Source organism: Taurulus bubalis, assembly GCF_910589615.1.
Source record: "Taurulus bubalis genome assembly, chromosome: 14".
NCBI lineage: Eukaryota > Metazoa > Chordata > Actinopteri > Perciformes > Cottidae > Taurulus > Taurulus bubalis.
Genome location: NC_136602.1, coordinates 16856659 through 16868738, shown reverse-complemented (window position 1 = coordinate 16868738; position 12080 = coordinate 16856659). Strand labels below are relative to the sequence as shown.

Here is a 12080-nt window from a genome sequence, read left to right as displayed (position 1 = left end):
GATTTTCTAGTTAATGCCCTGTTAATTATGTTGCGACCCCTCAGATTTTATCTTTACCATTGTAGTGGCCATTTGTCCGATTATATATTTAAAAAAAAAAAACATATGGCCACTGACGCACCATAGGTTTGTGGTTTACGCAGACAAACTAATGCATTTTTCATACATGATTCTATTTTTCTCAGAATTTATTTAAAAAAATAAGCAAAAAAACAAAAGAACAACAACAACAAAAAACATGGAACTACCCAGGTGCATGCTGGTCCTGTACCCGCTAAAACTCCAGGTGCCCACAGTGCCACCCAATTCATAAACAAATGAACCAAAAGACTAAGTTATAGAAGCCCATTTCTAAAATCCTGTAAGTCATTAAGAGATACTATCTCATAATTATGACTTACTGTATCTCATAACTTACTATATCTTATAATTATAAATTACTATCCAATAATTATGATTTACAGGCTTCCATTCTGAGTATACCTAGACAACAACAAATAATTAAATCAAAAGAAAAAAACTATCCTAATATAGAATAGGATGGATAGGATATGCACTTTATTCATCCCCAAGGGGACATTTTGTTGTGGCGGCTGCAATCAGAGTTACATAAAAGACACTTTATATGAGTATATGAAGTGTGTCAATAAATATAGTATACAGTGAAAGCGGTGCTAGGGATGTTGATGATTCAATATTTCCACAAATAGAATAACTAAACAATACTACTTGTGAATAAAATAACTAAATAGTATACTAACATCAAATAAATAGCTCCTTCAAAACAATCTAATCCGAAGAGAAACGTTTTGTTCGTTTGGGGCGCGCAGGCAGCTGATTGGAGGAGTGCAGGGTGATGTGGGCGGGAGGTGCAGAGAGAGGGAGGTGCTGCTGCGGCGCAGAGGGAGACCGAGGTGCGACGAGGAGAGAGCAGCATGCAGCTATGTCTGCAAACAAGCGACACCATGAGAGCAGACCGGTTTCCAGCAGAATGTAATACCAAACACGCCGCTGTTTTTAACAATAAACCCGCTCAGCTCTTGTAAGGAGAAGAAGCGTCGTCATGGACGGGGGCTTGATCGTCACTTTGATATCGGTTGCGATGTTTGTGGGCTGCTTTGCACTTGGATTCATCCCACTGTTGTTCAGACTATCTGAGGTAAGTGTTTAAATTATTTCTTTTTTTCTTCTTCTTTTCATTTTATAAACACTTGGAGATAATGTTGTTTTAATTTCTTTCTTTTTTTAACATGGAAATCTGAGAAATGGCTCCAGCTGCTGTGCCTGTTAAGTAGATCACAGGGGGGAACAATCCCACTGATCAGCTGACATCACGTGTCAATCCACAGAAAAGCCTGCAGTTCGTCTCCATCCTCGGTGCGGGACTCTTGTGTGGGACGGCTCTGGCCATCACCATCCCGGAGGGAGTGGGCCTCCTGGAGGAGTCGTGGAGAGGTGAGCTGGACACACACACACACACACACACACACACACACACGAAACACTACTTAATGTCCCGTATTTATTTTTGGACGCGCCCCCCGAATGCTTTGTCCTTGGTTGTCTTGCCAACTGATCACCCATAAGCCACCCCACCGCCTCTACTTCTAACCCATCGAGATGAGCGATGAAGCAGGTGGGGGTTAAAGTGGGCTTTTAGCCGTCTACGTGCTGCTCGGCCCTGTTGTCTTTTATGTTGATTTGATCAAAAAGCTCTACCCGCCCTTCATCTTCTCTCCACAGACTCCTCCTCCTCCTCTAATGTGCCCTCCAGTCTAAACGCCAGTGAGAAACATAGAAATGGCTCCGCCACAGAGAAAGGCCCTGCGCCTCAGTTCCTCATCGGGGTGGCTTTGACTTCTGGGTTCACCTTCATGTTTATAGTGGATCAGATCGGGAGTTACCTCTCCACGCGGGGCAAGTCGGCCTTTTCAGTTTGCTGAATGTCAACAACATATCTTCGTATTTATCTCCACAACATGTCCGCAATATCTCATTTCAGACCGAACGACTCGATTGCCAAACACTGTCGGCATCACAGCCACTTTGGGACTGGTTATTCATGCTGCAGGTACTTTTATACTCCTTATTAATCACTGTAGTATACTGTTTTTATTGACTTATGTTTTCCTCAAGATGTTTCGAGGCCCCGAAGCGCTGCTGCAGTCCTTTTCCTCCTTCACTGTTTGAGTCTTTAATGTTATAAAACGGCCAACTTATTTCTACAGTACAGCCTGGAGGCTTCAGCTCGGATAGAGTTAAGATTGTTGAAACTATTAATAATAATACAATTTTTGTGTGTGTGTGTGTGTGTGAAGCTGATGGATTTGCTGTGGGTGCCGCTGTGGCGACGGGTCAAGTGACAGTGCAGGTTGTAGTGTTTTTAGCTGTGATCCTACACAAGGTGAGCCTCCCCGACAGAACATTACAGTGACATATACCAGACACGGTGCAACAGAGACCACAATAAGACCCGACCCTCTGTCTTATCTCCTACAGGCGCCTGCAGCTTTTGGTTTGGTCTCCTTTCTGATGCACGCAGGCCTCGAGAAGAAGTACATTCAGGGACATTTACTGGCCTTTTCAGCAGCAGCACCGATACTCGCCATCACAACGTACTTCTTACTACACGCGGTAAGAAGGAACACGTCATCCGTCTCGTCTGTTATTATAGAGTTTCAGTTGGTGCTTTGGCATTTTGTTTTATTTGATAGGTTTGTGTTCCACAGTCTGGCCGTTCCTCTCAGAACCAGCTCAATGCGACAGGTGTGGGGATGCTCTTCTCGGCCGGGACGTTCCTCTATGTGGCCACGGTGCATGTTCTCCCCGAGATCAGCAGGACGGGCCAAGCCGAGGGCCGCCAGCAGCGACCCCACCTGGGGCTCCTGGAGAGCCTCACTCTGATCCTCGGGGTCGGGCTCCCGATGGTGCTGGCTCTCGGGCTGCACGACGACTGAGAAGGAAACGTCTGGGCTGTTAAGTGAAGCGGAAAGGAGGCACAGGGCCGCTAAACATGGAAAGAAAACGCCCAGAGTTTACCTCGCTGTGTTTTTAGTTTTAGAGAAACTCGCCTTTGAGTCCAGCTATTGTTTGAGGATCAAAGTGGGTGCACAGAATCTGATGGCATTGTCCATGGTGGAATGAGTTTCCCTTCCAAGAATGGGAAACAGGGATTCATCGGTTGCCTTCTCATGGCCCTTTCATTATGTTCAGTGGTGACTTGATACATTTGGAACAACCAAATAATCTTGTACTGTAAGAGATACTTTGTTGTATAGTCAGAGCCAGACTTTAAGTCTATCAATGTGTAGCATACAAATGACCAAGACTTAGAATGTGATTTATTTTTTGTTGTGTGTGTGCAATCATATCTTGTATTTTATAGATAGAAAACTGAGTGTTTTTATCAGCACAACTGCCAAAACCTCTTGGATGTGAGCTGCAATAATATGTAGGAAGTCCAGCAGCTCTTTAAAGCTGTTAAATAATCCGTGCCTCGAAGAAACCGGTGGTGTAGGTATTGTACATAACTGGGTTTATACTTCCAATCACAGCTGTTCCACTGAGTTTATGCCCATGTCACTTTAAGAAGAGGGTTAGCTGCTTCATGTCTCACTCTTTTTGTTATTTTTGTTGCAGTGGGAAACTGTTAACCAAAGTTAAAAAAACAGATATAAAAACAAAAGGCATTTCACACTGTGAAGTATGATTTATTCATTAAGATGTAATAAAACATTGAAATATTATAAATAGTCCATTTCTTATGGCCCAGAGCAGAAGACACATTTGAAAAAAACAGCTCTTTTGTTTCTATTTTGCAAGAACAGATGTCATTCCACTTGAGGTCGTGAACTATACAGCTCTGCTTGCATCTTGTGATTTCAAAGCTTTGCTTAATCTGCCCCACTTTAAACAAAGACTTCTTTTTTTTAAAGTGCTTCCAGCAAGACATGGGGATATGGTCAGTGCCAGAAAAAAAACAACACAATGGTGCTAAACACGGACGCATTAGTCTGGCCTCGGAGCGCTGTTATCTCATAATCAACTTCCTTATAGTCTTCCCTGACTGAATGGCTGCTCATATCAGATAAAAACACTGATGCCAGCCTTCAAGCAGACTATAGTTAACCCTTCATTCTGGTCTGCAAGCCTCACCAGAACTGCCTAATTTTCTTTCGGATGAAAACATGTCTTCTAATTTAAGCTTGGATCCCGCATCCAAGCATTTGTTGTTGAGGTGTGATAGTAGATCACAGCACAAACTGCTTTGATTTGATGCATGTGTGTTGAAACAAAACTATTTTGTGCTCCCAAAGCTGACCCTTTTTTCAGTTACTATATGGTTATACTATAAAGCATTTAGTCGATCAAAGGCAGCGTTGGCCAGGTCATTTATTCTCCATCCTAGAAAGAAAGAAGAATGACATGAGGGGAAAGATACTCACCAGGGTTACAAGGTGATTCACAGGATACAAAAGAAAGAAACAATCAGTCTGGTTGAATCACAGTTCATTGCTATGATGCAGCCTGACCACAAGACATATCTTTAATGGCATTCGGTCACAATACAAAAAAAGAAAAACTGCTTTAAAAAACTGCTTCAGTGTTTCATACCCTTCTACTCCGGCATGCTCCACTGTTCCATTCCCAACTTTCCCTCACAGTTTCATGCAGCTCATGGAGGCGCTCAGCTGAGCCTCCAGGGCCATCTGATCAAAGGTCCGCCCGTGTGTCTGCTGTCTCACCCGGTCCCTCATGTGGAAGGAGGCCCGGGCCAGCCTGTGCGCCTGCTCCTGGATCTGCTCCCGGCGCCTGCGCAGCCTCTCCCTCCTCCAGTCCTTCATGAAGACGCATCCCTCCCGCACCTTCCTCAGCGCCTCCTCCTCCCGCTGCACCTCCTCCCTCAGCCTCTGATGAGAGAGCTGCCTGTCCTCGTTGAGCCGCCGGATCTGCTGCGCCCTGCTCCTCTGCTGGGCCGCCGCGTGCAGGGCGGCTCTCTCGGAGCGGCGCTGACTCAGCTGGCCCAGGATCAGTTTGTGCGTGAGCTCCCGGTGGCTCTGCAGCGTGGCCCTCTGCCGCGCTCTCCGGACCTGCTGCTCCTTCCGGGCCGCCCGCTCCTGCAGCTCCCTCAGCCGCGCCTCCACGGCCTCCACGTGTCTCTCGCTGGAGCGTCGCAGCTTCTCCTCCAAAGCGCTCCTCATGCGCGCCGCCTCCTCCACCACCTGCTGCTCCACCTGCTGCTTCAGCAGGATGTGACGCAGCAGCTCCCTGCGGTTCCCCTCCTGCAGCCTCCTCCTGTCCTCCTTCTCCCGCGACCCTTTGCTCCTCCGGGCCCTCTGCTCCTTCTCCACTGCCACCCGCCTCTCTCTCTCGCGCACACTCTTCTCCATCTCCTGCTTCTCTCTCAGCAGCTTCTCCTGGAGGCGTTTGCGCCAGCCTGCCTCCCTCTGCGCCGCCTCTGTCTTGATTCTGCGCTGGTCCTCCACCTCCTCTCTCAGCCTCCTCCAGCGGTCTTCTTGCAGCAGCGCCTCCAGCTCGAGTTGCTCCGCTCTCTCCTCCTCCCGGCGCTCCCGCAGCCTCGTGCGGGCCTCCAGCTCCTCGTGCCAGCGCCGCCAACCCTGCCTCAGTTTCGTCCCCCTCTTCCTGTCGGCCTGAGCCCGCAGGGCCTCCTGGAGCCTGCGGGCCTCCTGCCGCTTCTCTTCCTCCTGCTGACAGAGCTTCAGGCCGGCCTGCTCCTCCTGGTGCTTCACCAACATGAGCGCCGCTATCTTGCGGTCCCTCTCTGAAAGTGTGACGCGCATCTTTGTGTTGATGTCTTTGGTGAGCCGGTCCAGCTTCCGCTCAGTAGCCGGGGTGTGCCGGAGGTCCCCCAGGCTGAAGCTGCAGGCTGTGCTCCTGTCTCTGTTGGAGCAGGAGGACCTGCTGGCAGGTTCCCCCTGAAAGCACAGCTCCGCATACGTGATAGTCTCCCTGTCCCCTCTGTGGCCCCTCAGCACTTCCAGGCCAGACGCTGCTGCATTAGCGCCCGGCCACCTGTCGTCCCCGGCCGCCCGGATAATCCTCCGCCTCTCCTGTCGGCACATTTGGAGCAGCCTCAGCCTCTCCCTCTCGTAGGACTCGTGCAGCACCCTCATGGCCTCGCAGGGCCCCGCGCCGCGCCGCTCCGAGACGAACTCGTTCAGCGATTTGATCAAAAGGTCAACCGGTTTGACGCCGAGGCGCGTGCACGATTCCAACGAGCGCGGGCTCGTTAAGACGTACCGACTCCTCTGTGCGTCGGCCGAGTCGAAGTTGTCCAGGTCCAGGCGGCGCCCGCGGGACGTGGACCTCAGCTCTCCCATTGTAGAGCAACTAAATCGCCGAGTGCCCAAACTCGCTGCTGGTCTCGTGCGCGTCGTCTCAGGTGCTTTCTTTCCAGGTCAGGAGGGGATTAGCTGCTGTGCGTCCTCCAGACCAGCTCATTGAGCCTCACTGTCTCTGACCTCAGGTGTATCGAGGTTTGAATTATTCCCCCTCTCGCTATTTAAAGACAGCTCTATTTATCCAAATGTGAGAACGCGTTCAATCATAGCATATTGGACATGGTTGTCATTATTTTTGCTGACAGACAAGTTGTACATGTAAGTAAACATGTTTAATGTGTTTTTCAAATAAAACATTTAAAAACACACAAACACCTGGAACCACTTTTAACTTTAACCATAAACATAAGACGCTTCGTCGTCATCCGGGTCTTTACCGGCTCGTCGACGCGTTTTGCCGCCCAGCAGAAACTGTTGCTGTTTACGATCACTGAAGTTGGTTTCATATCCGTCATTCGTTTGTTGATCGGAAATTTAGGGGAGAACATTTTATTTCAAACTTTAACCAGCTTGGCAAAAAACATTTTTTTTACACGTGTCTATTGTGGATCTTGGCAATGTGTCAAATTAATTTATATTTAAGTTGTTTAATTCATTTTGAATACATTGTACCTCAGTTTTTAGTGGCTAAACTTAGTGCACTTTTTGAAGGTGTCCGTCAATCAGTTTCAGGCAGAACAGTAAATCTCCAATAATTGAAGTGATGTTATTTATGAGTGTATTGTATTGTTGAGTGCTAGTTTCATTTTAAGGATACATATTGACAGCTCTGTGTGCCATTGGCATGTCTGCTCCAAATGGTTTTAAGCTCTGTGGACACTTTTCATGTTTTTTAGGAGATGTGTAGAGGGTTAGAGGTTTGATAACAACATTACATTTGTTTTACAACATTGTTCAAACACACATTTCATATTGTGCTGTACGGGTCCTCAGCTAAAAGTTGGCCCAGTGTTTGATAATTGCTTTAAATATTAATCTAAAAACGTGGCAATATAATGAGAGCTTTCACCCAGTAAGTGTCACATTATTTATCCCTTGTTTGTCTGTGATGCTGTCATACTTTTAATATGAATTGATTAATTACAAGTTATAATTCCGATGGTTTGCATTTCCGTTCGTTTCAAGTTTTTGAGCGGCTCATTTTTTCTTTATTTTTAATTTTTCCTTAACACTACGATTTTTATTAGAGTGGAATTTTTCATTTGATTTCACGTTCAAATTTCAGTTTCCTTTCTCAGTTAAGAAAGTACCAGTAAGAAACTGACTTCGACTCCGTCTATACTGCTGAAACGCTTCAGGAACGCCTTCCGTCTGCCACACAGGTACATACGCTGAAGTTATCTTAAGACTAATGGATCGATCTAGTTTAACAATAACCAAAGCACGCAGTGAGTTTACTTTCACGGGACCTTTGCTCGAGCAGGAGCGATCCATGTATTCACATGCAGCTACATTGTTCACACAAATGGTTTTGCTAGCTAACATCAGCTAACGTTTGCTCAAATCAAAGATGCACTGAAACGAACTAAAACGAGATGCAACGTGTACTTCCGTGTTTACGTTTTTGCAGGTCACCGGCAGACCTGCTTCTGGTTTAGCTTTAGCTTATAGCCGAACCCAATGCTTTGGGTTTTTATACATTTAGCTGCTTTGGTATGTTTGTTAACCACGCATTAACATATGTGCAGTGACACCAATGGTGTGGTTTGTTTACATACAATGTAACGCATCTGTTGCTAGTTAACAGCTAGCTTAACGTTAGCGATGGTTGGTTACAATGTCGCACTTAACGTGATGCAGTCCGACATCGGTGAGTCGAGTGCATGATATCAATCACATCGTGTGAGAATACTTGTATTTTATCAAACACACACACTTATAACATAAGTCGTATAAGTCTTATAACACTTGTGATAATCTATAATAGAAGCATCGTTTTGCGCTTTGCCTCGTCGTTAATGGGCTGGAGTGGCGGATACATGTCTTGACTTTCCTCACGTCTTTGGCTCAACTTTAGGATGTCGTGTACGCACGTTGCAAAAATAACAACTTGAATCAAATTGTCTTTATGCTCTATGTTAACTAAGCTATGCACGAACATACTTTGTCTCGAGTGACGCTGGTTCCCCTCTCAACGTGTTTCCCCTCGCGACACGCAGCTCGTCCACGAACCGCCTGACGTTGAAGATGAAGAGGGCCAAAGCAGGCGGCGGTGAGGGAAGTCCTCGACAGAATGGCGCAGCTGGCCGAAAGAAAAGTGACGCGGATAGTGCCCACTGTGACTTCACAGCCGACCTGCAAGAAGACGACAATGACCCGGGACTCAGGAGAGAGATCCGGAGCAAGTACCGGGACCTCATCAACTCAGTGCAACGTAAGTAAGCCCGGCGGGCAGGCTGAGGACGTAGAGGTCGTTTTACCGTATTTATTGACGTCTTTGATGTGTTTCCCTCTAGAGAATAGAGAAGACATGCTGAGACCCTCCAACAACAAGCTCACAGAAGTTTTAGAAGAGGCGAATAAACTTTTTAAAGATGGTAGGTTCGGATTAATTGTGATTCTTAAATTTCCTGTTTTGAATTCCTCATTTACTTATACAGTAGTGTTTATATCAGAGTCATGATTCGTACCTGAGTCAGAGTGCTATCTTGTGTTCCCCGGCAGTCCGGCAGGCGAGAGAAGCAGCTCTGGATGCCCAGCTCCTCGTTGTGGCCACAGATCTGGGAAAGGAGAAAGCCAGCCAGCTGTTCGCTGAGGGCACTGCTTTTGATCCCACCGCTTTTGCCGAGCACCTTGTGAGTGATCTTATTGTTTATGCTATTCTATAACCGCATCCACACAGACATGCACACTGAGGTGGCCCAGTGTGTCGTTACTAGACAGATGAATCAACTCGGCCTGCGTTCATTCTTTACTGTATTTCATTCTTCAGTTTTAAGAAGTCTCTTCCCCTTGGTTGAAAAACTACTACAATGTACTTGCCGTCATTATTTTATTTAAAACTAGGGAGAAGGATTTTTCTCCTGAATTCGTCCGATACGTCAATGAAGAGCAGTCAAATAGATGTATAGAAGCTTTTTTTAAGACCACAGAAAGATACGATTCTAGCTTAATTGTTATAACTATATTTAGACATGGTCGGAAGTCAGTGTTCTGTACCTCTCAACTCTTGCTGTTGAAAAGTCTCACTTAGGGACACTGACGGGCTTTAACTTTTACACAGTGCATTTTTGTACAACACAGAGAGAGACCTCACAAAAGAAAGAAGAACAAACATTTAAAAACACATTGAGCCACATTCACTTATAACTATAAAAGATGTAGCCGATCTGAATAGCTTTTCAATGTGAGCACCACGACAGCGGTCATGTGGAGATCTCTCTTCTTCTTGGACAGCTGTCCTTCATGGGCCTTAACCGACTAGAAGACGGGGAGGACGAGCAGCAGAACGGAGCGGCAGTAGACGGCTACCTGCCCCCGGATGCGTGGCACAGAGTGGCCCGGAGAGCAGAGTGCTGCATCAGGGCTGCACCCTCCTTCCACTACATGTAAGCGCCTCAGCGTTGGCCTTGGGTTTATTATAGTTGTTTTTGTTTATAGGTTTTTCATTGCATTTTCCCATGGTTATTTACTGTCCTTCTGCACTACATTCTGTCTCTGACATTTTCATTCCTGCGTGGTGCGTCTCATCAGGATGGGTTCGTTCCATGCGGAGCCGCCGCCTCCGAAGCAAAGGACAGAACGGCAAAGGAAGGCCCCTGGCAAGGAAGCCAAAAGGATAATGCCAACTCAGGTAACTGAACGTACACCACTGTTGCTGCAATCAAAAACGAAAACGCAGTTATGTATTGATGATGGATAGATAATCTTTCCGCCAAGCAATGTAGTTCTTTAGCGATATTTAGCAGAACGGTTGCCAAGCAGGACACAGACAGTAGAAAGCATCAGGGTATTAACATAAAATGTGCGATTGTTAAAGATGCGTTCGTGTTAGCACTCTTCTTTGCTGGTTTTTGATTCTGGAATAGAGCATTTTAATCATCCTAAATGGGCTCTCTTGTATGTCTAACATGAGGAGGAAGCAAATATAATGTTCAGGTTTATCTGAACCACATTTGTATTAACCACTGGCAACTGTTATGCTCACTTTACTCCAGCAATATCCTTTTTGTTCCAGTGTAGCCCATTTACTTGCTGCATAATAAAGCTGTAACAAAATACCAGCCAATCGTAAGCAAGGAACAACACTATCTGTTTCATAATTTAAAATAATCTGAGAAATCCTTGTCTGAGGGGGTTTAAATGTTCCAGATGCTCACTGCATTGTGTTCATGTTGTCCGTCAGCTGAAGAGAATGGAAGGCTCCCATCAAGAAGCGACGGAGAAGGAGGTGGAAAGGATCCTGGGATACCTGAAGAGTTATTACCAAGATGATCGTGAGTTGAAAGCCAAGCTCACAGACATTAACGTTTCATCATCTTGTTATTATTATTTGCTCACGCGTCTCTGTTTCTATCACAGCAACATCACCGATATCGTATTACGAGTTCGTCATCGACCCCAACTCGTTTTCTCGGACAGTTGAGAACATTTTCCACACGTCTTTTCTAATCAGGGTGAGCTGCCTTTGCTTCCGTTGGTTTACATTGAGCTTTTCTGCCCTCTAGTGACTGTTAACAGGTGTGGCTGTTGTCTGTGTTTGTGCTTCAGGATGGGTTGGCGCGGATGCACATGGATAATAACAAATTGCCTTGTATAGGTGAGAAGATGGAACACTTTGTTGTATAATTCGGACCAGGGAATAACAGAGAAAATGGTTTTAGGCCAATTATTTTACCAGTGTTGTGTGTTTTGTGTCTCAGCACCCGTAGAGGAGGGAGAGGTGGAAGCTGGAGGATCATTCATCCGTAAACAATGCATCGTCTCTATCAGCCCCAAAATATGGAAGGTGAGCAAGTGTTGGTCTTAATCTAGCAATGATATTAAACACAAAAAAATCTTGTTTTATTTTATGGTTTTAATGTTTCAACTGTTTCTCCCCTCCCCCCAGGAGCTTATAGAGGCCTTCGACATCAAAGACACAATGATTCAGCCTGTAAACACACAGACTGAGTGATGGACCCTGACACTTTTCGTTAGCTGAAAAAGAACATTGTTTTTAGGTGTGTTAATGCTTTTTTTAAATTTTGACAAATTGTTCTAAATTTTGAATGTAAAATTTCAGTGTAGGTCACTTGTAAACGCATATCATAGTGATGCTCAGTTGCACATTTTCTTTTTTATTTCTACTTTTTATAGTTTTTAACAGTTTAATTAATAAAAAAAGAAATGAAAGAAAGCTGGTACTGTTTTTATTTATTCATGGAATATGTGGTAATGCTACGTTCTGTTTGAATGATTTGATATTTTGGTTGGTCAAATCTGGGTTAACTGGTCAACCTCCTGCTTTAAAGGTGCTGAATATGAGATTCAGAGCACGTCTGTTGCCGACACATGGCGTCGGCTCGCAGCTAACAGAACGCAAAGTGCATTCAACGGTGCTGACAGAACCAACAGTGTTTTGCTGGAGGGGAACCGGAGGGTGGGTGCTACGCTTCCGCATGAAGGCCTCCGGTCGGGAAGGTGTTGTCAGCTGTTAATGCCTTACGAGCGCAGTGGAGAGCGGCAGCATGAGCTAACCAGCGGGGCACGCTCACATGCACTAAAACACACCGCCCG

The 12080-nt window shown here is 45.8% G+C and overlaps 3 protein-coding genes across 3 annotated transcripts; 2 read left to right on the top strand and 1 right to left on the bottom strand.

Annotated features, from left to right (window-relative positions):
• Positions 1 to 1063: 1063 nt before the first annotated feature.
• On the top strand, positions 1064 to 2957 carry LOC306746914 (zinc transporter ZIP9; the record flags this gene model as incomplete). Its single annotated transcript, XM_079229900.1, has 7 exons — positions 1064 to 1159; positions 1350 to 1455; positions 1744 to 1917; positions 2003 to 2071; positions 2319 to 2404; positions 2500 to 2634; positions 2730 to 2957. The coding sequence occupies 7 exons, from the start codon at positions 1064 to 1066 to the stop codon at positions 2955 to 2957; spliced, it is 894 nt and encodes a 297-aa protein (XP_079086026.1).
• A 1701-nt stretch (positions 2958 to 4658) lies between these two features.
• On the bottom strand, positions 4659 to 6341 carry LOC306746754 (coiled-coil domain-containing protein 185; the record flags this gene model as incomplete). The annotated part of the gene is made up of 1 exon (XM_079229715.1): positions 4659 to 6341. One exon carries the CDS (start codon positions 6339 to 6341, stop codon positions 4659 to 4661), a length of 1683 nt encoding a protein of 560 aa, XP_079085841.1.
• Positions 6342 to 7665: 1324 nt separating this feature from the next.
• Positions 7666 to 11690, top strand: nsmce4a (NSE4 homolog A, SMC5-SMC6 complex component). The gene is made up of 11 exons (XM_079230307.1): positions 7666 to 7684; positions 8522 to 8736; positions 8819 to 8899; positions 9027 to 9157; positions 9759 to 9910; positions 10056 to 10155; positions 10708 to 10798; positions 10884 to 10978; positions 11073 to 11121; positions 11225 to 11310; positions 11413 to 11690. Exons 2-11 carry the CDS (start codon positions 8550 to 8552, stop codon positions 11476 to 11478), a joined length of 1038 nt encoding a protein of 345 aa, XP_079086433.1. The 5' UTR covers positions 7666 to 7684; positions 8522 to 8549; the 3' UTR covers positions 11479 to 11690.
• The last annotated feature ends 390 nt before the right edge of the window (positions 11691 to 12080 follow it).